The following is a 24,822-nucleotide window of genomic DNA, read 5'->3' as shown; positions in this document are numbered from 1 at the left end:
CGGTCGCATCACTGAGGAGGGAACTGGACGGACATAGATAGATAGGTAGGATAGATAGATATAGAAGCAAAAATGACTGACATGGAAACGACCAAAAAAAATGGAAATTCCAAACACGTGAATGCCTATCTATATATATATATATAATATAGAGAGAGAGAAAAGGAGGAGGGGGGGAGAGGGGATGTGATGTGATCGAAGGAAGAAGAAGAAAAAAAGAGAGACCAATGTGGTTATTTTCAACTAGACCAAGTGGGATTCGAACCCACGACCCCCGCATCACTGAGGAATAAGTCATATGAGTTCAGGCCACACCAAAACAAATGTTCTGGGCGCTACTGAGAATCATATAAGAACGGAACGCTAACCACTGCGTCACTGGTCTAATATTTACGGCCCACAGTAGAGCAATATCCTTTTATGCTAGGTTTGTGATGACGATGCTGTGGGTATATCGATCGATCAATCGCCGCCCACCTCACTTACCCATAAAATTATTTCAGGTGCTAAGGGGGAAACAAATAATAATGATACTAAAATAAATAAAAACAAATAGAAAGAAAGAAAAAGAAAGAAAGAAAAGCTCTGCGATCGTCCGGCCCGCAGTGCGACCGAGTCCTTTAGGGAAATTTGGTCAATGCTTTTCTTCTATCAGTCAATTTTAATCCCCTTTAATCCTGCCTGAACCGTTTCTGCATCCGACCGCTGATAGCAAACCACGAACCCGTGGCGCTGCTGCCCATCGATGGAAATGTCGCCGGTTTCCTCTGGGGTGAGAGCATGGAAATGGTTGGCTTTGTCAAGGACAATCTCAAACTCCTCGCCTTGCCTCCTCTCGGCCCTCTCTCTCACTTCCGCACAGGGTTATCAATTCTTCTTATCAACGACTGGAGACCAACAGTTCACGCTGACGCCCTACCTAGGGTTCGCCAGCCTTCTTTGCAAGCCTACTGTGGGTACATGGCCAGCATTCGCTTCCGTTTACCAGGATTAGCGGAGATTTCCCCTGTCGGAACCAATTTGGAACTCAGCTCTTCCTGCGGCAAATCCTCGGCCTCATACTTGCTCTTCGGCAATAAATTATTGCCAGGCCACTCGTATGCTGATCTTTTTTCTCTTTATTTCAGAGAGACAATAGGAGTATGTTTTCCGATTCTCGGGGATCAAATGGTTGAGACCCTTATATCCTTTCTGCAAAGTTTCTTGGATATTGGGATTTCTACATCTGGGAGACGATGCCTGTCATATGCAACCGCCCCTATCCTCTAACATGCCACTATATCTCTCTGCACCATGTATTGCGTATATACCCACAAACAAGGGGCTAATTGACTTCACAAACCAAACGCACCTGAAAGTTTGTTTTGTTCAAGGGTTTTGAAATGCCAGTATTTAGCGGGAATTGCTCATTCATTTAAATCCCCTGGAATGCACATTGCCACCTCAGTTTGTACCGTTGAAACAAATACTACAGAGCTAAACCACAGTGCCTGGGATCCTGCAGCTCTGTCAGAGGTAGAGGCTCCGACCGCCTACAAATCCCGGAAATGGTACAGATATTCCCGATCAATGGTTACCAATTCTCATAGATGTAGAACTACATCTTCAGAGCGGTTGTATACAAGGCTAATCACAAAACATGAGTGGAAAATCATAAACTTTCCAGTTAAAAGTGGCTATTAAACGCGTACCAATCGGATCTTTTTAAACCCGTTCGTTTTTCCTAAGTCTCTCAACCGAGCAAGGGGCGTCGGTCGATACATGCATGGCTCACAGTTCTTCCCGACGTAGTATAAGATCCCTGTTGCGTTTGCTGATCTCCCAGGAACATACTTCTGTATATATCCGCTGGTCACTTACTAGGTAGGAGGTTCTTCTACCAGACTATGTTCTAGAAGCATAGTCGTAATGTTATCGATGCTTGTATCTCCTTGAATTGTATGTACAGCACATCACATGTGCCGAATCGCCTCCTCTACTTCGAAATTTCTGGACTATCCATATGGGCTTCACAGGTATCACCCAGAAAGTTAGAAAGTTGGACCAGAAAAGCCATCCTCGTTACAGATTCTGGGATGCCTGCTTCCAAACGTCTGTCCAAATCAACTCACTTTCGAAGGAGCCAAATAAATCCGACATCCCGTTGGAATAGAGGCTATATTTCCCATGATGGGGTTAATGCGCTGCGCAGACAAGCAACGCTCCAGCATAATGCGCAAATTGCCTAGAAAATCTACCTCATGGCAAACAAAACCTGTCATTGATTCCCACGTACATCCATACGTAAACTTCAAAGTCCACTGCACTGGTAGCTGTCGTAGAACGTGGAAAGGCGGGTTTGAAGCATGAATAACTGAACTTTGGGTTTAGGAGGTATCGTCCCTCGAGAAGCATAGCAATTATCTTGCATCCGGCTCCCGCTGCCTGTCGCAGGTTGTATATCCATGTATGTGGAAGGACGGCCGGCCACCGTTTGATGTCTGGAATGGATGGGAAAGTATGAATGAGTGGGCTGTTTGGTGCGGTCTGAGAAAAATATTCGATTGTAGAGTGCGGAATCTCTTGTTCGTGAATTGTATACAAGAAAAAAAAAAAAAAAAAAAAAAAAAAACAGGAGCGAGTTGGTTCCGAAGGCAAAAGGGAGCTTTACATTATGGTGCATGTCCTGGCTTGAGTCCATGATTCTGGCTTAGAAAGCACAGAACAAGGACGAAGATTCCGCTCCCATGGAAGAATTAAGAATGAAGGATGCTGCCTCTTCCCGAATATGTGACAGGGGAAAATGTAAGAGGACGCGAAGCAAAAGCTTTGGTATTTAAAAGTGTCACACCTACCACCGAACCCGTCTATATTCCAAATAATACTTCCCCCGTTCAGGAAATAAACATACAGTAATCCAGAGAGAAAACATTGAGGGGTAACTTAAAACATGATCATCTTCTAATCTGGCCTGACGTCAACACTATTACACCAGTCTCAAAAATAAATGTTTGGGTTATCGACCCTCTGGCGCCTCTGATGGCCCAGCAATATAGCCATTACTAACACTGCCACGGGGAGGAGGGTCGGCATATGATAAGGGAAACCCATCGCCACCACCTGGCGTTGACGATTTGCGAAATCCTTCACGAGCGAGCATGGTATTAAGAACAGCACAGTTATAAGCGGCTTCGCCCGGTGGTACAACGACGAATATATATGTATTATCGGTGAACCGGCCCAGGAACACATTAAACTGAGGAGTTTTAGTGTGCATAACCAAAAAGCTCGCCGAGGCCGGTGTAGTATGTGTATTCCTCGCAGCGCAATGCTTGAAAGCCTTCATGATATTCGAGAGACGCTCGTGGCGGTCAAATATAGGGTTCAAACGGCCGACTTCCGACGCGACGGATGTGACGGTGAGGAATGTCGAGCGCTCAAACAAAATGACCTCTTCCGCCTCAATCTTCTGCGCGAAAGCTTGCAGGAATCGCTCGATGACGGAGAGGTTCGGGATGAGTTTGTGGACGATTCCCGCCCATGCCTTATACAAGGATTGGTCCCATATACTGCTGCCAAATGTATCTATTGTAAAAGGCCCAGATCTTGCACGGATGAGCGAGGAACGCTCTTCATATATCCGCTGCCGATGCTCTGTCTGGATTAAATCAAGTTTGTGATGAGCAGAGACGACGCGTTTGGGCTGATTCTTCGAGAGCGGTATGATGGAAAGTAGTGTCGAGTCACGTTCGACTTCCTCGATCGATGTCAAGACTAATGAGCAGCGACTCGAAAATGTTCTCCGTTGCGACCCAGTAAGTTTCCATGAATGCATCTTGACTGAAAAAAATCGCATATGCCAGTTAGTTGCCGGAAACAAAAAAACCATCAATCAAATATTCCTAGAAGCAGGGAAAGAGTATCCTATTAATCGCAAAGACTCACCCTCCGCAATCCCAGAGATTCAAGGTCAGGCTTCCCATGAACTTGACATGGCTGTGCTCCACATCGATCGTAGCTCCTAGGCGGCGGACATCCTTGGCTACGTAGTTGCTGAATATGATGGAGCGCATAGATGACTTTCCAGACCCACTTTTGCCCATAAGTAGGACCTTGCGTTTCTTCTTTCGTATATCCATTGTTGCCGTGCCGTTGTTTCTTTCGCGAATAAGCTGGGGGTACCCCAGTTATTAATGACCGTAGAGCCAGATGCGCATACCATCTCAGTCGCGAGGGCGGAGGAGAAAACCTAGGCAGAAGTTTGGGGTTTGTGCTCAATTGGTCCTGGCCTCACACTTGAACAAGGGCCAAAATCATAGCGAAGGCGGAGAACTGCACGTTCGGTTGTTTATGTGTAGTTCGGCAGTCAGACGACGTTGACATTGGCTGAAAATCTTGAGGTTGGCCAACTCGGGAAGAAGGCTCCAAAGCCGAAACTGTGTAATCACGTGATATGGGCTTTATTGGAGGTTTGGCAATATCTATATCCGCTTTTATTCAAGAAACGATATATCTGCTGGATCTGTATAGTTATGGGAGCATTTCCTTACAAATAGCGAACAACCTAATGGGTATCCCATAGATATGGGGCTCGTTTCGCTTCAAACTTCTAGCGTTGAATTATGGACCAATATCCCCTTGCCTCCCGCCATAATTAAGCAATGACAATGACCTCCAAAACAGGGAAATGTCGACAGTCGCGGACCTATGGCTTTTAAATTTGAAAGAGATAACGAATAGGAATTACCAATCCAATCTTTGGCAAGTAAGTTCTCGCCAAGCATTTCTCGGCAACTCTCAATGCGCATATCAAAAGGGTGGGAATTAAGAAAGTTGAGCAGAACATAAGAGAATATCCAAAGAGGGGATACAGGTTTGAAATAGTATAAAGAAGGTCACAATATAACGGATGACGAAGGAGAAGGTATCATTATCATTAGTAAGGCCCAATGTCACACCATGAAACATGAATGGAATAAGACGCGAATAGGACATTGTAACGAATTTACAGTTAAAAGACAGTCCCATCGGAAAGAATCATAATGGGGGCTTCTTTCGTGTTCGGCCGAGAAACCTCCGCAATTTCACGCCCTCCCTAAACGACAAATTAGCTATGCATTGTGGGATTCTAGATAATCAATACTGACCTTCCAAGTTCCAGCTTCGAGCATCTGTGCAAGGGTTAGACGCTCCGCAGAAGGTAGACCTAATAGATTGTTCACTTCCTCAAGCAATTCGTCCAGGAACCCGACTGTAAGAGCTCTCCACTCCACAATCACATCATCGTCCACCGTAAAAAGTGGAACTACTTCTACATTTGGCTGGCCTTTGATCATTGAGTTGGATTTATACGCCTGGATGCCCCGCTCAGCATCTTCGCGTTTCAGGTTCAAGAGGCCCATATCGATGAGAAGTCCTCCGTTCCGATATTCGGGTAGCCCCGTCAGAAGTCCGGTCCCGGAAAACTGAATCTTCATCACTTTTGTCATCGGTGCCATGAGTGAGTAGCAGAGCCATTGTGTCAACTTGTGGAACGGAACAATACTCTCCCAAGATATCGATGCCGGCGGCGATGCTAGGACAGAACAGTGCCAGGCATCTCCGATAGACACGCCGTCAACCTGAGTTCGAGACGGGGGCCAAATCGATGACAGCCCGTCCATAAGCACGGACCACAGCGTCGGAATAGAAATGATGGGAACGGAGGATGCGAGAGTGGTGTGGTGGGAAAGAAGGTAATCTACAATTGATAGTTAGCATAGTGAAACGAACAATTAATTACGCACAAAGCATAGTTAAAATTACATACCAAGCATATTTCCTGGTCTCGCATCAACCCCGAAAAATTCTTGGTTGTTCAGCGCTTCTGACAACCTGATCAGCAAGCCAGCCCGTCCTTCCAGCCCGGGCAATGGATTATTTTCGGAGTGCTGCATCCCCTTCGCAAGCTGCCCTACAGTGACCTTTTTCAAGCCTGCGCCATCCACTTGGCACGGCTCAGTGGGATCACTACTGAATAAGCCGGTCTTAAACATCTCCAGGCTGGCGACCGCTAGACCTTCACTTCTTCTATAGATTCTTCCCGATTCCTTAGATTTATACGACCACTTACTCCCCGACCCAGCGTCCAACAAGACCGATATAAGAAAGAGGTCAATCAGTCGCCTAGTCCGTTCAAACGTGTCAATGGTACTAGGCCATGATTGTAGGAGTTGGTTGATCCGAGGTCTCCCGCCAACGTCAAAATGATGCCAACGACTATGGGCGGGTATGGCATGGTAATCGGGGGCGTAATCCCGCTATAGATTTTAGACCATAAAATATTAGAATGGTGCTTTAACGGAGAGAGAGAGGTTGGAGAGAGTAGTGTAAACACCCGCATACCTTGATAATGGACGCAACGTATTGAGCCGTGTCCGCAAACTTGCTAAAATCAATATCGAAGTGATTCAGTTGATTTCTCTTCGCTTTTTTCATAACGGCTCTTGATCGTTGGCGAACAGAATGAATGCTTCGTAGATAAGCTGCTGGGTCCAGGTTTGGGTCTGGTGGGGGCGCGACTGGGACCTCTGGGATTGTAACAGATCCGCCATTGACAGTCTTAATTGTCATGGGAACCTTCATCGATGCATTTGAAGTTCTTGTACTGCTGGTTGACACAAAGGACTCGCGGTCATCCTTCTCGTCGTTGGTCGACAGTTTTGAGTCTTTCCGTCTAAACATGTTAACCATGGCCGATCGACCGCGGGGATGCGCAAAGAGAGTTAGAGTTCCAGGATCGCTAGCTTAGGAAGTGCAGACATAGCAGGGCTAAAGAATTATGTCGAGAGCGAGTGGTAAAGGAAAAGTGAAGGGAGGAAACGGGAGGTGGAGGAGAGAGGAAGCGATGGGGATGGAGGCGCGGTTGGTGCAGAGGTTGATCTGAAGGGGCACATGAGGAGGAAGGGGCCAAGTTCTCTCATATCGACAACTCCGGATATCTTCTCCTGCTGAGCCAGTAGGGTTACAAGCTCTCGAAACCCTGGTTGAACGACTAGGGGAGGTCAAATTTCATGGAACCCGGTCAGCCCCAAGAGAAATTCGTAACAGGGCAGGACTACTATTAAACCTTCATTTGCAACTTGGGAGGTATGGTAGGTGATATTTGGGATCTGGCTGGGTCTTCAGTGCACAGGCGTACATGACGATGAACTTTACAACATAGTACGCACGCTACATGCTGCTGCTCGTTGGAGCATCCAAGCCGTCAAAAACTTGAGTGGCGGGGGGTTGTTGGATTTTGAACTACAGAGTCGGGGAAGCCCCTCAACGAATGGCCCGCTCGTCCCGGGTGGTGTTTTCGCATCGCAACGTTTGGCTAAATGCTTCCTAGCGGCCAGACAGGAAAAACTCTAAGATGAGCCGTCGTTCTGCAGATAAAGCCACGCTCGAGACGATCGAGGATAGGCTCCACCCAAGAATGACTGAGGAAACATGGGAAGATCTGGGCCCAGAGAACCCATCCTTCCAGGCATTGACCACTGCATCGCTACCAGCCTGGTGGAGCTCTCTTGAGTTTCGGCTCCAATAGTGAAGCGCCCTTGAAGAGAATTAAGTTGCAGCAGCCGAGTCATTGGCGCGAATGAGGGTGATCCAGCCCCAAATCCCAAATGGTTGAAGCAACGAATCTTGGAAAACCTGCCTCTGAGCGAAGGGCACCGAAAACATGGTGGAGTTGTTCGGGGTTATTCAACAATTCTTCGAATCGCAATCTGCGTATCCTATACCGGGAATGGCAGTTGGCCAGGGGATTCCACCCCAGAAGGGGATTCCACCCCAGAAGGGGATTCCACCCCAGATGTGGTTTGCTGGCAAGGGATGGGTCCCACCTGGTCGATGCACCGAAGACAGCGGAAGAAATACCCATGAAATATCCTCGGTTAAGTTACGCCGTAAATGTGCCAGATACCAGGAGTGCCCTTGCTGGGATATGTCATAATGGCCACTAAAACTTCTCTTAGAATATTCTCTTGCATAATTTTGGTGCTTGGTTTTCCTTAGGAACATTTTGTGTTGAGGCTGGCAGCGGTTCGTTCGTGTGCCCTTCGAGCCTCACCGCAACGATGCAAAATCTACTACAAGTTGCTGATCCATAACCTTGAAACTGGCGATCGTTGGCACATGCCGCTCCATCCATGCATTCTGGAAAGGTGTTATTGGTTGCTTCAAGGGGTTCTGTACCCAGTGAGCCTTAACTATGGTGCACCCAGTCTTGAAATTCGGCGTTCAACTACACGTTGGTTAGGTTGGACAACTTTCGATGGTATTTTTTACGTTTCAAAGCCACAAAATCAGCTGGTGAGAAGATTCCAGACATTTTCGGCGGTTTGTAAAGGCTAACGGTGTTGAGCCTGCTGTTGTGTCCCGAGTTGGGCATACATTTTGAGCGTTTGACTTCCGGCCTGGCAGTTACGGTGAGTTACCTACATATGTTTCTAGCGCTGACTGTTACGTTGCATATCGAAATTGGGAAAAAAGATGCAGAGGCAAATCTGCGCTCATTTCGGTTTCAAAGACTTGCCAATCAATCTATTTTGCATCTTCCCACCTTGATTGAGCTCAATGTCTTTTTCACTGTCAACAAGACGTAAACATCTCACGTAACTTCGTCATTTCACCCACTCGCCCACACGGGGAAAGACGGCCACCAAAAATTTTTCCATCAAAATGAAAACCAGGAACAAAAGCCCGGGTTGCTTTGTCTCTGTCAATCCGTGACTCCGCGCCAATTGGAGTGCTTTCTCTCGCTAACTGCGCCCAAATTGCCTCTAGCTGTAATTGCTAACCTCTCTTGCGGGGGTTGACAGCAGCTTTTCCGTAGCGCGGCGGGAGATGCCTACCACTCATGTCCTTCCCCACCGCCGTGGAGCTGGGGCCACTAGGCGGGTGCCCTGTTTTGCTCCACTGACACGGTAACTTCGAAGTTCCAAGGTCGACATGGGGCTGGCTTGTTGGACGCTGAATAGTCTCGGCAGGACCCATCCTCACTGCGCTCTTGATGTTGGGTGAGTCAGCCTGGAGTTTTCCAAGCTTGGTCCTGATTGATATACGCCATGTTTTGCCCAGCATCACTGCTCTCATGATGGTGCGCCTACATCGAAAACAGCCACAGATTATCAAGAATATTTCTATTTCACTTACAGCTCATCATGGCAGAATTGACAGAAGATGGCTGCTTGACACCAAAGAGAGTGTAAATCGGCTAACAGGATGGTGGCTTCAGCAGGGGATCCTACAGCAATTTACACTGGCTCATGCCCTTGAAGAATATAAAGCCTAGAGCCACTGTGATGCCTGAAGCGCGAATGAAGGGGGGGAAAGCTGCAACAGGCGCGGACAAGAGTGAGGCACGCGCAATAGATGGGAATGCATGGTAGATGGGAAAGAAGGTGATATGAGTGGGGATGGAAAAGTTGTTCTCTTACTTCTCAGGAACAGCACTGGCTGATCCTTGGTAAAGTTGTGGAAAGAGATTAAAAGTAAAAGCAATTAGCTGAGAAGAGGTTTTTAGTCCAGTGGTGTCAGCCACATGGTTTTCCTTTCATGTAATATAAGCTTCCCGCATACTATAGGTTAGGCGGCGTAGGAATAAATAAATAAATATTTCACTTACAGCAGGACTACTTACTTGCACATCTATCATTCACTTGCTGCGGATTATCTTCGCCATTTACCTTCAAATCGGGCCACTGCAGATTATGGGCGATACGAGGAAGGGTTGTAGTAAGGCTGACTTATTGGTGGATTAGGTCCTGGATGTACAAGCTGCCGCCGTGATATCTGTGCCCATCCAGGTAAAATATGGGCACACCGTGGCACTTGCGCTTGCACCTCATCAATGGCTTCGAAATGAAAACCCCAACCCGTATTGTGGGGTTGAATGAAGAAGACGGATACACAACAGACTTCAGCCACACAAATGGTTGAATGGGAGCGAAAGATACTACTTATCATCAAAACGCAATGAAATGTTCATTTTAACTCACACTAAATCTCTCGTTGATACACTTCATAACTAGACTCGGAGCAACCACGAAGATCCGCACGGTTTACGGGATTCCTGATGAGCCAGGGACCAGCAGTTCAGAGGGATCGGATGCAAACGTGTAGAGTGATTGTCGGAGAAATGGTGTCTCGAATAAAAGGGAGATACCTTTAATACTTACTCTATTGAACACCTCAACGAGGAAAACAAAAATTGACGCACATACTACGGAAAATCCAGTAAGGCAGGCTATGCACCAAATGGAAAACGATACTCATTGAAATTCAACGTTATGACTGGCAGCATCGTCATCAAATGCGATCACTGAGAGAAAATATGAAAAAGGAGAAGGAGAAGGCGAGAAAAACAAAGCATACTAGTCCTCGTTAGGTGAAGGACAGTGAAACTTCCCTGCGAAAATATCCCCCTAATTACTGGAATTTTTCCCGCGTTCGGGCATATTTGACAGTTCGCTCATTCAACCCATCGCGCTTCTGAGCCAGGTCCGATCTGGCACACAATTCCAGTTCACGGTCAATGCTGATTAGACATGGCCGAATCTCAGTTCTCCATCCTTTGCCGCTGCCGTGCAAGCGGCAGCTATGGCATTCTTGATCCGAGAAAATCGGTCCGAGGACCTTGTTTGAAGATATATCCGTCATTCCTTGGAAATCTAGGGCCAGGCCGTGGCGTTTTCAATTCCTGAGGGATATAGGATATATTCCCTATTTCTTTTTACCCATCACATATGTATCGCTTCCAACCGTCTTTGGAATCTAAGCTGCGAATGGGACTTACAGGAAGTTGGTTTCGGAAAAGCCGGTGGTATGAATTTTATGAAACCTGATTTGGTTATCTAGTGATGATCTCACGTTTTCTAAAATTTCAAGCAATTCAACTGCTCAACTATTCTAGCCAAATCCCATACTTTATTTTTGGCAGAATTGTTTAATTAACAGAAGTCACCTAGTATCGTGAGTATAAGGATTCACAAATTGCTCACATTCCACTCTCGCCCGCCCCCTCGCGTGCTGTGTCATATTGCAACTAAATTCCGTGTCAGAGATATATGATCTATCTAAGAATATCGATATGTTGGACGTCTCAGTGGTTGTATTAGGCGTATATGTGCGGTACGCTAGTCCGTAATAGGTAGCTTAGAACCATCATGTGGGACCTCCAACAAATATACATATCACATGACTTAGTGTTTCACGATCCCTTTTATTCCATCATTGCAAGTTAACCGCAGGGTTCTATAGATAGTCGTTCATTTTCTCTTACATTGATACTCGAGGCATGTGATGAATAAGGTTAGTTCGGCGATTGTGGAGATTGAGTGTATGAGTTTCATACCTTATGTGGCGCATCACCTAACTTGAACAATCCAAATAGTGACCTGAATGAGCACCTGGAGAAGAAGGAAATGACCTCAGCTACATATCAAGCTTCTTCTCCGCCTAAATAACGGCGAACAACTTCGAGGGTCAAAATCAACTCCAACCAAAACCACATGGATGACCTATCAGGGCTCAACTGGACACCCTCCTCAGGGTCTGAAGCGAGAAGATCATCCCCGGTTGGATCCGCGCCTCCATCTAGGTTCTCTGAGTTAAGGCCTACACCTCCTATGTCAGGACGATCTACTCCGTTAACTTTTGGTCCTTCGGTGCGTTCGAAGCCACCTTCAAAAGCAACTACTCCGGCCAATGACAGTTTTGCGAATCTAGTCTCATTTAACTCTGCCAACTCTGGAAAAACACTTTCATTGCTCGAACAACAGAAGCAGTTGGCAGAACAGAGAGCACGGAAGGAAGAAGTGAAAAGGGCGAATTTAGAGACCCAATATGGGGGAAGCAATACACAATTCTGGGACAATTTCGAAAAGCCGCAGGCTTCAGCATCTCCCGCAGGCGCGCATACGTTCTTGGGACAACGTCGCCCTTCTGGTGATGAAGATGATCTGTTGGCTGCCTTCAATGCATCCGCACCAGTTGACGCCTCCACAAACTTCCCTATACCCGTTCACAGTGGATCCTCTAGTAATAATACGCCAAGTTTACAACTCAGATCGAATGATGTGCAGGCTACACATCAAAGCTTGAGGATTCCTGATGATGATGACCCATTCGGTTTGCGCGACCTCAAACCCAAGGCTACATCACAAAATCTCACGCCCCAGACCGTCGACGATGACATTCTAGGTTCACTTGGGAAATCGGTGTCCGAGTTTACACAGAAACAAAAAGTTGAAATATTATCACCGAGAGAGGCGCCCGAAAAGCCTTCTCCACCCGTTTCCACTGAAGATAAGTATATTGCTGAATTAGTAGACATGGGATTTCCTGCGGACAAGGCTCAAAAGGCCCTTGCTGCGACAGAGTCTGGAATTGATGTTCAGGCTGCCGTTGGATGGCTCCTAAACCAAGCTCACGAGGAGGCAAAACAAAAGGCGAAAAATAGGGGACTGAGCAAAGATCAGCATCAAAATAGAAGCCTTGAACGGAGTTCTGGTGGCAGATCTCCTGAGCGGCGAGACAACGGTGTACCCGCGTGGATGAAGAACGAACGCTCTCGCTCCTCAAGCAATCATGCACATAGCCCAAGTCCTTCCAGACTGGACAAGGACCCGGCAGCGTTGGCAGCAGAATTAGGTAATACCCTCTTCAAATCAGCCAATTCCCTTTGGAAGAGCGGAGCGAAAAAGATGCAACAAGCCGTCCAGGAGTTTAATGGCCCGTCTGACTCAAACCAACCTCGCTGGATGCGAGAATCCCCATCAACTGCCTCGGAAACAACGCGTCCAGGAGCGCGAGGCAATAGCGCTCCACACAAGGGCAACTTCACAGATGAAGCGTTGCTGCTTGAATCTGATGCAAAGCCTACCAAGCCACCCAGGCGGAGGGAAGAGTCTTATCCCATTTCCAACCCAGATCTTCTCCAAAACCGTTCACCACGTGCTCCGGTGCAAAGGGATACTCAACCGCAAATTAGGGAAGGCCCTCGAACTCGGCTCACTCGTGTGAACGCTGAAGAGCCAGCCGCCCAAGCATACGTTAGCCCTGCGAGGAGACGGAAAGCAGCTCCAACACCGCCAGCGTCGGAATCTCAGCCTAACTTGTTCGATACACCTAACGCAGTGAACCAACCTGCACGACCTGCAACGACATCGCCTCATCCCCAAACACGTCAAGTCCGGACTTCCAAGCCACTGCCAGTGCGTCCTAGAGCACCTCCACGCGAAATTCCTCAAATTTCTTCTTCTGCGCTTGCGTCCTCCCATAGCTCACGTCAGAAAGGTTCCGAAGCCTTTAAACGTGGCGACTATGCTTCTGCGCATACGGCATATTCCACTGCCCTTTCTCACCTACCGGAAAAGCACCCCCTAACGGCAGTGCTTCTATGTAACCGTGCGCTCACCGCGCTTAAAATTGGCGAACCCAAATCGGCGATCACCGACGCAGATACTGCCATGGCAATCATTGGCCCTTCCAGAGGAGAGTCGGAAAAGATCGACTTAGCGAAGGGGGAGCCCAGCAAAGACATGAAAGAGGTTTTTGGTAAAGCATTGATGAGGAAAGCCGAAGCGCTAGAGCAACTTGAACGGTGGTCTGACGCCGCTAAGATCTGGCGAGATGCGGTTGAATCAGGCCACGGAGGTAGCACTAGCATCCAGGGACGAAATAGGTGTGAAAAGGCGGCTGGTATGAACCAGCTAACTCCCCGTACATCAACGTCGGTGACGTCTACGGGTCCCGTAAAACCCAGAAAACCAGTTACTCCAGCGGCTAGGCCGATTGGACAGCAGTCCAAGCCAGCAGAAGCGGTTTCTCGTCTCCGCGCAGCAAATGAGGCGGCAGATCGAGCTGATAACGAAAAATTCGCCCTGTCTGATTCTGTGGAGGCTCGTATAAGCGCATGGAAGTCGGGGAAGCAGGATAATCTGCGAGCGCTTTTGGCAACTTTGGACACTGTTTTGTGGCCAGACGCTGCGTGGAAGACGATTAGTATGTCTGAGTTGATTCTACCCAACAAGGTTAAAATCCACTATATGAAGGGGATTGCCAAGGTGCACCCGGATAAGGCTTGTCTCCCCTTCCCTTCCTCCCTTCCCTCCTACTTTCGTTTTCCTTTTTACGAAGTCTGCAGTTCGTGGATATCTAGAATATAGGTTTTACTAACTATCCCTTTTGTATGTGCCCCTACAGATCCCGGTTAACGCAACAACGGAGCAGAAAATGATTGCTGGTGCTGTATTCAGTGCATTAAATGAATCGTGGGACAAATTCAAGAATGAAAATGGACTATAGCAACAGATCTTAACCTCTGCACGAACAATTTTATTCCTCTTCCGACAGATTCCGTGCAAACTCCCCACACCTCGGGCGAACTTCTTTCTCGGAACCCATCACTGCCAGGTCATTTTTCAGTGCTACCCCACGTTTATCGATCGTTTATCCCAGACCTGCTTTTGCCTTTCTTATACTACCAACAACTTTAAGATTTTTTGGCTTCTAATCGTGCTCGTAGATAGATCTTTGAACGTTTGATGTTATGCCATGAGAATAATGACAGATATTAAATGCTTCTATTATGTTTTTATTTAATAATTCTTGAATTATATTCATTAAAAGATAGTTCTGACATTTCCGTTTTGTCCACAGGACATGTATTCAATGCATGTAAGCTCTCAGTCTCGTATTACATGTATATTCAAGGAAACTGTCGCACAGAGAGCAAGCTGTGCCGAGAGTGTCGATTAGGATATTCGATGTAAGATACCGTGCCCATACCTACGTCCTCATTCAGGGGTGAGGCACCTTGAGTGTCTTCAACCCCTTGATTTGAGCAATATACAATCGTCCCTAATTGGCAATGTCAAGCCATCAAGAGATCATGGGGTGGCAATATAGAAAGAATCCTAAAGAAGCTGGAGACTCCATGAAAACTGGGATATAATTTGTACAATTCATTCACCGGGAACATTACAATTATTCCTCCTCCGCTTTCTTAGCCGTCTTCCTCTCAGCTTTCTCTTCCCGTTTCATCTGCTTCTTGCTCTTCGGATGCACTGATGCCCCATCTACAGCGCGACACTTCGCAACGCTTGGCCACTTTTCTCGACACCGTTGTTCTTCCTCTTCAGACCATGTAACGGGCAAAATGGCAAAGACAAGATAGGACGTGTGGGTCTTGAGATCGGGCTCGCTGCGATGTATGAGATTGCCTTGCTTGTACGCTGGCACCAATGGTTGTACCGAGGGGGTTGATTGCTTTAATTTTAATATGCCTGATATTACTGAAGACGATGGATCATTCTTGTCGCTACCCTCTGGGTCGACTATTTCTGTACCTTCTTTGCTGCTCTCACGGTTACCCGTCACCATCACCGCCCTTGCAGTTGTCATTTTCTGTTTCGTTTTTTGAAGCGGTAGCCTGAGCGCTTTCCACCTCACTTTGTACCTGGCTAGCATGGAAAGCTTTTCCACGTTCCCCAATGTCTCGAAGCCTAGTTACTGATTCTTCCACATTTCGAGGACCAGGAATCGTGCCTCGACCCCCACCACCTTCAATTCCGTAACGCTCTCTCCGCACCTCAATTTGGCGATGATTTACTTCAACCATCGATATAGATACCCAGTCGTGTTGACGCAGCGCGCTGATGGTCCGCTGGACTTGTTCCAGGCAAGGTGAGAACGTGCAGATATGTACTGGCAACGATGGGTCGAGGGGAGATGGAGATCCGTCAATGGGTTCTCGAACTAGGTGTTTCAGCGCGAGCCATGGCGCGGGGAGGTCGAGGAATATGGCATTGGCTCTAGGGGATTCGCCTTTGAGAGGTTCGCCTACCAAAAATCCCTCGTTGTAGACGTCCCGGTAGCTCACGTCGACGATACCATCTAGCCCGTGATCGCGAATCTCTTCGCGAATCTTCGACGCCCGCTGCGCATGGAACTCGAAGCTGTAGACTTTCCCGAGATGTTTGTTGCTTGGGGGTTCTGCAGGTGACGGGTACCCATTAAACACCGCCCGCGCGGCCGCATGTGTGAATGATCCACTGCCTGCGCCTGCTTCTATAAGTCTACATCCAGGTCTAGCACGTATGCGGTGTAATATGTAGCTGTAATCGGGGGTATATACGACCTGCGTTCGGTGGGGGAGGGAAGCTGTCCAAGACTCGGGTGTGGGAGGGAGAAGGTGAATGAAACCGCTGGATGCAGCAACAGCAGTTCTTGGTGTTGTAGGTATCGAATCATCATCATTGGCCTCAGATGTGTCCATTTCATCTGCTTTTCGCTTTAATGAGGACGGCTGCTTCTGGGATAGTTTGCGTCCCCGCGAGCCAGTGTCGACCTTGGATGCAACAATCTGCGAGCCCCAAGGCTGCCCAATCAATGTACTGTGTGGAAACGAGCCGAAGCGGGTGTTGGTTACTTTCCCTTCATCATAGCCAAGATTTTCGTCATCGTGAGTCTTGAGGACCGTGGGGATCAAAAGGTTTCGCCGCAAATGCAGCACCGCCAGAGAATCCGCCTTCGCCGTGGGACCAGGCGTAAGGAACGGGGACGGCATGCTGGTGGAATCCAATGGGATTGAAGAAATGCCAAAATATCTGCTTCTCAAGTGAAAATGGAAAATACAGTTCAAATCAGCATCTTTGTCTTGCATACCCTGTACAATGTCCACCAAACAGTGAATTGTTGAAAAAAGAAAAAACTACAGCATCTGGCCAAATAGGGTTTAGGGCAGGATTGCTGCTTTGAGCTCCCCGCATCACCAAAATGCAATGCAGACAACACGCATGGATTTGACTGATTAACCCACGCCTCCGCCCCTCGTCTGCCCCTCGTCTCACTCCTTTATTCCCTTCCTCTTCTCTCCTTCTTATTCTCCCGATCGCTACTCTTATGCGCGTCTCCCATTTATGAGGCTCTTTATTCGCACAGGTTGCTTGTCCAGCTTCTTTGACCCAGCCAAAGCACGCCCTACCCTGTTCTGTTCGACCAGAAGCCCAATTCGAATCACCACGATGTCAACCGCTCGCCAGCAACCGCCATGGAACCAGCCCCAGCTGCACCCTGAATCCGCTTCGCGTCTACCTCCCTTGAAGATTTACAACTCTCTTACCCGATCGAAAGTCCCATTCGTTCCTCTTGATCCCATTGGCCGAAAAGTTACTTGGTATGCCTGTGGGCCGACAGTCTACGATGATGCGCATCTAGGCCATGCCAGAAACTATGTCACCAACGATATTCTACGGCGAATAATGCGCGATTATTTCAAATTCGATGTTGAGTTTATTATGAATATCACAGATGTGGATGATAAGGTGTGTGTCTATCTGTGTGGGAAAATCACCTTTTCTGATCACCCCCAGGATTAATACAAGCGCCAGATTATTACCAGAGGCCGACAACATCACTTCTTTACCGAATTTGTAAATTCGCATCCCATAATTGATGATGAAGTTACTAAGATAGTTCGCTCGGCATTTGCCGCTTTCCTGGAACGGAACCTTCCACTCCTTGAGGCTGGACTAGCCCCCGAGCGCTATGGGGAGGAGGCAGAGAAGGTGTACGCTGCCATCCTGAATGGCGCAGCTCTTGATGGAAGTGAAAAGCCTGGGGATGAAGAAGCGAAGTTGAAAATGAAAATAAAAACCGCGTCATCTGCGGCGAATGCACTCACAAAAGTATCGTGTGCGAAGGAAAGCATCCTGAGCGAAACATTCTATAATGATGTCCAGGATGTACTCCTGGAATACCTTGATTCAATTCATGGATCGTCCATACGTGGAGAAGACCGTACAATCTTCACCAAATTAACGAAGAAGTACGAGGATCGCTTTATGCAGGATGTTCGGGATCTAAACGTCTTAGACCCGGACACCGTCACCCGAGTAACAGAATACATGCCAGAGATTGTAAGCTTCGTTGAAAGAATCGTCAAGCATAGATTCGGCTATGTTACTTCTGATGGATCTGTTTATTTTGATATTGGCGCCTTCGAGGCTGCGGGGAATAGTTATGCCAGATTAGAGCCCTGGAATCGGCATGATACGAAACTTCATGCGGAGGGAGAAGGGGCTCTAACAAAAAAGACAATGGAAAAACGTTCTGCTGCAGACTTCGCTCTTTGGAAAGCGTCAAAAGCTGGCGAGCCTAGCTGGCCAAGCCCTTGGGGTGATGGCCGTCCTGGTTGGCATATTGAATGCTCAGCGATGGCATCCGCCAAGCTTGGGAAGCAGATGGATATCCATTCCGGTGGAATAGATCTGGCATTTCCACATCATGATAACGAGCTGGCTCAAAGTGAAGCTTACTGGCATGAAACCTGCGCTCACGACCATTGGGTTAATTACTTCCTACATATGGGACATCTTTCTATTCAAGGCTCGAAGATGTCGAAATCGCTCAAAAACTTCACTACAATCCGGGAGGCTCTGGATAAAGGGGACTGGACACCTAGAAGCCTTCGAATAGTGTTCCTATTAAGTGCGTGGAAGGATGGAATTGAAATCACCGAGGACCTCATCAATGCTGGGAATGCCTGGGAAGAAAAAGTGAACAACTTTTTCATCAAATCCAGAGATGTAGTGGGTCAGCCAGACGTTGCTCCGGGTTCAGCAGATAACACTTTAGCCGTCGCCCTTAAATCCGCACAGGATGCGGTTCACCAAAGCTTGTGTGATTCGTTTAACACCGCTGGTGCGATGTATGCAATATCCGAGCTTATATCCAAATATAACATCGCTGATAAATCCACAATACCAACCAAGCACATCCAGGAGGCTGCCATGTGGGTTACTTCAATGGTCAACGTATTCGGTCTTAATGGTAGCGCTCCGCCAACCCCAACTGAAATTGGCTGGTCAGGCATTGATATCCCAGATGCTGCAAAACCTTATCTCTATCCTTTGTCTACAATGCGGGATTCCCTTCGGGAAGCCGCCAGAGCGAAGGACGGAATATCAGAGGAAACCTTGAAGTCTATTGTTGAAATAGGGACCGCAGCAATCCAGCGAAACTCAGGGGTGGCCGAAGCGGAGGCGGGAATTTACAAGGATGTCCTATTGGATTTCTCCACGAAGATATCCTCCCTGGAGAAAACCAACTCTATTTCAAAGGAAATCCTTACTCTCTGCGACCGCGTTCGTGACGTAGACCTATTTTGACCTTGGAATCTACCTTGAGGACCGTGATAACCAACCCGCCCTCGTTCGTCCAATCAGCAGAGAAACTAATCCAGACACGTGAGGAGAAGGCGGCTCGAGCTCTCCAAAAGCAAATAGAAAAAGAAAACAAAGAGAAGGAGGCACTAAAGAAAGCTGAGAAGGGCAGAATCAGCCACCTCGATCTATTCCGGACCAGTGAATACAGTGCTTGGGACGAGGATGGGCTGCCGACCAGAGACGCAGCTGGAGAAGAGATTACAAAGAGCAGAAGCAAGAAACTGAGGAAAGATTGGGAAAGACAGAAAAAGGCGCATGAGGCATGGCTAATGAGCAATAAAGGAAATATTTCATAGATAGAGAAAAAATTCGTAGGTCACCGTTTTATATAATACTACATTTTGATAATTCCGGGAATTTTAAGGTCCTGTTTTATGTACCGACGTCGTCCAAACCGTGACAATCCCTCCAACACAAACTGCAATTGAGCGATACATCATACCTTTGTGATGGGGGTTCTTTTTTAATATGGCGGGCGTAAACCGTGTCGAGAGGCCTTTTGGTCGAAACTGCTTGCTCCCAAAGCATCAGCCACGAGAATTTGTTTTTATTTCTTTAAAAGGGAGATTCCTTTGTTTTCTTTTTGTTTTTACACTTAGAATAATCAATCAATCAAGGAATTAAAATAATATTCCTTGCTGATGGAGCTGGGGGGTTTGGATTGGTTCGTCGCTGGTGTGAGAGAGCTCTTTTGCCCCAGTGGCCTAACACTTAATTGCCTTAAAGCTTGTTTCTAGGGGGGATTCAATCAAAATTCAGTCATCGTAACATCATCCAATCCGCATCTCAGATTCATTATTCGAAGTGTTCATCACCAAGCGTCATGACTGAAATGCGAATCAAGAAACTGCCGAATCACGCTTGAGCTAAACCAACCTTTAGCGGTTATTGAAGTCTCCAGAATAGATCTCTACGTCCAATATGGCAATCACGCATACCGAGCACACGTCATTCGATTTCCGTGATCAAGACTTTTTATCCTCGAAGGCCACAGTGATTACCCCCATGACTTTTGCAGTCTTGAAATTGAAAATCTATTCCCACGAGCTATATTTCCAATGCTCCTCAAAAAAACTCCTGTCGCTGATACCGCGTACACACTAATCGAACCGGCCCTCCTCCTCGCCTCGCGAATTATAATCCAACGTTGGGAGTCATTCCGAATATTTGTCCGGCGTCAGCACCGTAACCCAACAGAAGGGTGGCTTGATTCAGATGGAGAACTTGAGCTATCAAAGGATGAAGTTATCAGTCGGGTCAAAAATGTGATGCCTGACATTGACTTCGATCCCGAAATGGAACCGAACTTCCGCCCTTTCGCAGAATCATCTCTACGCCCCAACGCTGCTTCAGATTCGATCGTCTTAGACTACAATCTCATTCGCCTTCTCAGGGATCCGGGGCGCCGAGACAGTCAAAAACTCGCCGGTCTCTTCTTCCTAACAGTATTGCTATGCCATGAATTAGCCCATATCCTGGAATTTCGATGTATTCATGGAGGCAGACTACGCCCTGACGGCGAACCGTTCGACACTCCTCCTGGAATCACATGTCGCGAAGCTGGTACTGGTTGGGAAACGCGTGCATTCGGAGGTCGAATCCATCCGGTCTGCACAGTAGAAAATGATTTACTTGAAATTCGCGGGGTCTGCATTCACAGCAGTGCCTGGAACTTTGAAATGATGAAGTGAACGAGAGCTAGATCCGTCGACTGTTTTCCGAAGAGCACTGGATTGTGGATACACACCTTTTACGGCCGCCCATTGATGTATACGTGCGCCATGCATTCCTTGAAGATGAGCTGGTTGATAAACAACTGGAGTCTCCCTTGAAAAGAAAGACGCGCGGAAGTGATGTGCGTGTGGAAATGCAAAGTCCGAGGAAGAGGCGTATGCCTATTGAGATGATGAAAATTTGCGGGGGAAAAAAGGTGAAGAAAAGCCTTTCTTGATTGTTAATGCATTCCGCCATACTTAGTTGTAAGGTCCATCTTTTTACGAAGTGGCATAATGTGACGATGAAGAGAACACACGCATGTCCAAGAGAAAAAGAGAGAAAGGTCCAAAAAAAGCTAGCTCTTATTAATACACTAGCGAGCTAGGAAAAGAAAATCAGGCAACAGTGTCAACAGTTTTACAGATGAAACAAGAGTCATAATTTTGCACTCAATACTCATCTTTGATCTGATATTAATATCACAGCAAATGATATTCTCCTAAATTTTTCTCAACTTTTTCAATTCAGTGTATAGAGAATATTCAACATCTCTCCTCAAATCAAAACACCTTGAATAAATGGCATCAAAGTAAGTATTAATTATTCTGTGAAGCATCACTCTAAACACACAGATAGATGAGAAAAAAAAAAAAAAAAAAAAAAGGGAGACAATATTTTGTGAACCATAGAGGTGCAAGACCTGCTGTTCATATACACTAAAATTGTTCAGCACAAATTACACGGAAGTCCACGACCTGACTATTGTACGAGGAACGGTTGACGATGGTCCAGCGGTCCTTCATCTTCTCGACATTGCAGTGAAATGGTTGGAATCGCAAGGCAGAACTGGGCAATGGGGGACAGCATTGTTTTCCGAGAATTTGCAACGAGTTGAGCAATTCAGAGAACTCGCAACAACAGGGCAAGGTCTTTGGCTCGCGGTCAATGATGCTGGTGACACTCCCATACCGGGCCAAGATCGACACTTCAATATCAACTCTCCAACCGAGAACGGCGGAGCTCCGAGGGTCATTGTAGGAGCGCTTGCTCTCGGGGAGAGAATGCCTTATGTGGCCCCTGTCTCTGAGCCTGAGCTTTATGTACGATTGTTAGTCACGGATCGACGATACGCTGGCAGCAAGATCGGCACGCGCCTTTTAGAACACGCCCGTGATGTTGCCAACAAAGCTGGAGCCTTACTGTTACGGGTGGATTGCTATGCAGGCGGCGACGGCAAATTGGTTCAATACTACGAGTCTCAGGGGTTTAAGCGATTTGAAAGTTTTAAGGTGAAAGGCGAATGGCCCTGCCAAGTGCTTGCTCAACGGTTAGATGAGGGGAGAGAAGCAGAGAGCGGTTAAATCTCTGTTTCCCACGGCATACGTTGTGACCAGAGATTAGTCAATATCAATATCAATCTTTTATATAACTAAACAAACATGCTTCGCGCTTGCTACAACCAGTTACATATGCATATATATAGTGCATCTACTAAGGTGTGACATTGGAGAAAAACATGAGTAAGGCAGATATTGCTAGATAGTGATATCAGCAATGGTATATATATTGTTAGGTATTGATATTAGTGTTTTATAACTGGAGCTTCATATTATTGCTGGATAATTATAGCTCAATAGATATCCATGCCATCGATAGATTCATATAGATAACTATTCGAGAAAACTCTGCTTAGTCATTGCGTTCCAGCCCTATATAAGGCTATGTCAGCCTTTCCTCGGTGCCAAGGAACGTGAGGGAATGAATGAAATATTCGAAAGCCGATAATTAAAATGTGTGGCAGGTCTCCTTAGCTATCTACTTAGTGATGTAATAAGATTTTCTGCCGTCTGGCAAGTATTATTACCAGGGTATTCTCAGGATATTTGACAGTCATAGCTTAGAAAACGCAGGCGCTGCACTGCAAACTCCCTTTCTAGTTTTTATTACGGGGCGCTTGGCGGGTAATCGTGCGGCTCACCACACTGTATGGTAATCAGTTTCCTATAAAGATATAAAAAGACAATAATATGCCAAATATCCTATTGAGAAGCAAAATCTAATTGAAAGAGTTAAAAAGCTTCTTTTTCTAGACACCCTCTGTGGAGATGTAAAGACTTGTGATATAAAATAGCCCGTGGCGGTACATTTCCATGAGAGAGTCACACGTAAGATAGCCCATTTCAAAGGTCGTTGCTTTTGCTGTAGTGAATGGTGAAATGGGATGCATCGACCAAGTGGCGAGGGCAGCGAAGAACACGATAGAGGATGAACAAAAAACGCTAGTTGTTTTGAAATTGAGTCAGTTCCTTGATAGAGATCGCTATTTCCAGCGTTAGAATCGTACAATCTAAAGACAAGGCAAAGTGAAAAGGAACAGGAAAACTACAGCCCGTGGATCGTGAGCTAACAACTGAAATCGTATTCGTCATTGAATTATTCAACTTCGCTGTGTAGCTATCTCTCACCCTCAAGGGTATCTTTCTGACCAGCTTGAATCCAAAGCCGATCTCTCTCCTCCCGTAAAGCTCCCCTCTCTCCCTAGTTCATATCCCTCGCAGCTATAGTGTCGGTTGACTCCAAGCTAGAAAACAGCTCCTTTGAAAGCCAAGAAAAAAAAAAAAGGTGGAAGAATTGATCACCCAGCCAACCATTCCATTCATTCAATTCAATCATCAGAGGGCGGCTTAACCTCCACCTTGCCTTTCCTCACCTCACTCCAATTCGTACTGAGCGCCGTCCCCTCGCTCTCATAGTAGCTCTTCACCATAGCCCGGCGCGTGTCAGGGTCCGCCTTGGCGTACAACTTCTTGAAAAAAGCATCAACCGGATCTCCGGTTCCGTACTCTGAAGTATCGGATTCGACACCTTCATCTTCATCGTCGACCTCTTCCTTGGCATCCTTGTCGGCGCTAGTGGATGATTCTTCTTTCTCTTTTCCCTTGGATGCCTTCTTGCTTTTCTTCGTCAAGGAGGAGGCCACTTTATCCCAATCCTTTGGGCCATTGCGGGATGAGGTGGGGTACGAGGGGGTATGGTCTGTAGATGGTGTTGTGGTGCTCGGTTGTGGTGATACCTTTGTGGCCGGTGGTATAGTAGGGCCGCTATTTCCTTTGCTGGTGGTTGTTGCTGGTTGGGATGTAGATGTAGCTTCTAGGGCGCCCCATTTTTGACCTGGCTGTTTCTTGCGAAGAATTATTTCTATTTTTGTAGACATCACAGTTGCTTTGGAGGCGGTTGAATCGACGAGTGAAAATAGGGGCTCAAGATTGAAAGAGAAGTCTGATCCAGAGGCCATAGGGAATGCTACAGAGACCTTCGAATAGTTAGCAAATTAGATTCGATATCTGTGGTGAAGATATAGCCACACGTTATACATGTACATACGGAGTCTTCCTGGATATCAATATCGGCCTTTTCTTTTGGAACGCCCTTCGCGTACAAGGTTACGACCACGGTGTCGTGCGTCTGATACCACTCATGCCGAACGCTGGTCACGACGGGAGCTTGTGGATTCACTCCAGGCGGTGTTTTCGACGTCCGCTGTTGCCCTTCTGGTGCCGTATTTCCTAACGCAGACACATTCTTCCCGTCGTTTACAGATTCTTCTTCTGCGCCCGTATTCCCCACAGCCATCCCGACATTCTCCTCCAGCTGCTTGCGGAAAATTTCCTTCAACTTCGCTTCCTCCGGCACCCTGATATCGGGGAATTCCTGAACAGTCACGCGCAACCGTTCATCATCTTTCTCCAACTTTCTCATCCAATTCCCTACCTTGATTTCCCAAATATCCAGTTCTTTACTAGTTGCAGTCGCAGAAGTAGCGCTGCCACTATTCGCCACCATCGCCGACTCCATGGTATTACAGCGCTCG

At 47.0% G+C, this 24,822-nt stretch overlaps 7 protein-coding genes and 1 non-coding gene across 8 annotated transcripts; 3 read left to right on the top strand and 5 right to left on the bottom strand.

Moving 5' to 3' along the window:
* Window positions 1-244: 244 nt before the first annotated feature.
* HCAG_09378 lies at window positions 245-385 on the bottom strand. The gene has a single exon. It is a non-coding gene; the product is annotated as a tRNA-Ile (tRNA).
* A 1,188-nt stretch (window positions 386-1,573) lies between these two features.
* HCAG_00620 (conserved hypothetical protein) lies at window positions 1,574-4,118 on the bottom strand (the record flags this gene model as incomplete). The annotated part of the gene is made up of 8 exons (XM_001543524.1): window positions 1,574-1,597; window positions 1,692-1,778; window positions 1,861-1,884; window positions 2,112-2,254; window positions 2,835-2,846; window positions 2,891-2,921; window positions 3,047-3,548; window positions 3,925-4,118. The coding sequence occupies 8 exons, from the start codon at window positions 4,116-4,118 to the stop codon at window positions 1,574-1,576; spliced, it is 1,017 nt and encodes a 338-aa protein (XP_001543574.1).
* An 872-nt stretch (window positions 4,119-4,990) lies between these two features.
* HCAG_00619 (conserved hypothetical protein) lies at window positions 4,991-6,711 on the bottom strand (the record flags this gene model as incomplete). The annotated part of the gene is made up of 4 exons (XM_001543523.1): window positions 4,991-5,074; window positions 5,127-5,719; window positions 5,789-6,278; window positions 6,364-6,711. 4 exons carry the CDS (start codon window positions 6,709-6,711, stop codon window positions 4,991-4,993), a joined length of 1,515 nt encoding a protein of 504 aa, XP_001543573.1.
* A 4,805-nt stretch (window positions 6,712-11,516) lies between these two features.
* On the top strand, window positions 11,517-14,222 carry HCAG_00618 (predicted protein; the record flags this gene model as incomplete). Its single annotated transcript, XM_001543522.1, has 2 exons — window positions 11,517-14,010; window positions 14,212-14,222. The coding sequence occupies 2 exons, from the start codon at window positions 11,517-11,519 to the stop codon at window positions 14,220-14,222; spliced, it is 2,505 nt and encodes an 834-aa protein (XP_001543572.1).
* A 772-nt stretch (window positions 14,223-14,994) lies between these two features.
* On the bottom strand, window positions 14,995-16,576 carry HCAG_00617 (conserved hypothetical protein; the record flags this gene model as incomplete). The annotated part of the gene is made up of 2 exons (XM_001543521.1): window positions 14,995-15,414; window positions 15,467-16,576. 2 exons carry the CDS (start codon window positions 16,574-16,576, stop codon window positions 14,995-14,997), a joined length of 1,530 nt encoding a protein of 509 aa, XP_001543571.1.
* Window positions 16,577-17,033: 457 nt separating this feature from the next.
* HCAG_00616 (hypothetical protein) lies at window positions 17,034-19,178 on the top strand (the record flags this gene model as incomplete). The annotated part of the gene is made up of 2 exons (XM_001543520.1): window positions 17,034-17,333; window positions 17,481-19,178. The coding sequence occupies 2 exons, from the start codon at window positions 17,034-17,036 to the stop codon at window positions 19,176-19,178; spliced, it is 1,998 nt and encodes a 665-aa protein (XP_001543570.1).
* Window positions 19,179-21,529: 2,351 nt separating this feature from the next.
* HCAG_00615 (conserved hypothetical protein) lies at window positions 21,530-22,312 on the top strand (the record flags this gene model as incomplete). The annotated part of the gene is made up of 2 exons (XM_001543519.1): window positions 21,530-21,540; window positions 21,682-22,312. 2 exons carry the CDS (start codon window positions 21,530-21,532, stop codon window positions 22,310-22,312), a joined length of 642 nt encoding a protein of 213 aa, XP_001543569.1.
* Window positions 22,313-23,616: 1,304 nt separating this feature from the next.
* HCAG_00614 (conserved hypothetical protein) lies at window positions 23,617-24,806 on the bottom strand (the record flags this gene model as incomplete). The annotated part of the gene is made up of 2 exons (XM_001543518.1): window positions 23,617-24,264; window positions 24,336-24,806. The coding sequence occupies 2 exons, from the start codon at window positions 24,804-24,806 to the stop codon at window positions 23,617-23,619; spliced, it is 1,119 nt and encodes a 372-aa protein (XP_001543568.1).
* Window positions 24,807-24,822: the final 16 nt, after the last annotated feature.

Source organism: Histoplasma capsulatum, genomic scaffold, assembly GCF_000149585.1.
Source record: "Histoplasma capsulatum NAm1 scaffold_1 genomic scaffold, whole genome shotgun sequence".
NCBI classification, from domain to species: domain Eukaryota; kingdom Fungi; phylum Ascomycota; class Eurotiomycetes; order Onygenales; family Ajellomycetaceae; genus Histoplasma; species Histoplasma mississippiense.
Note: the sequence above shows the minus strand (reverse complement) of the source record. Positions and strands in the feature narration are given on the sequence as shown.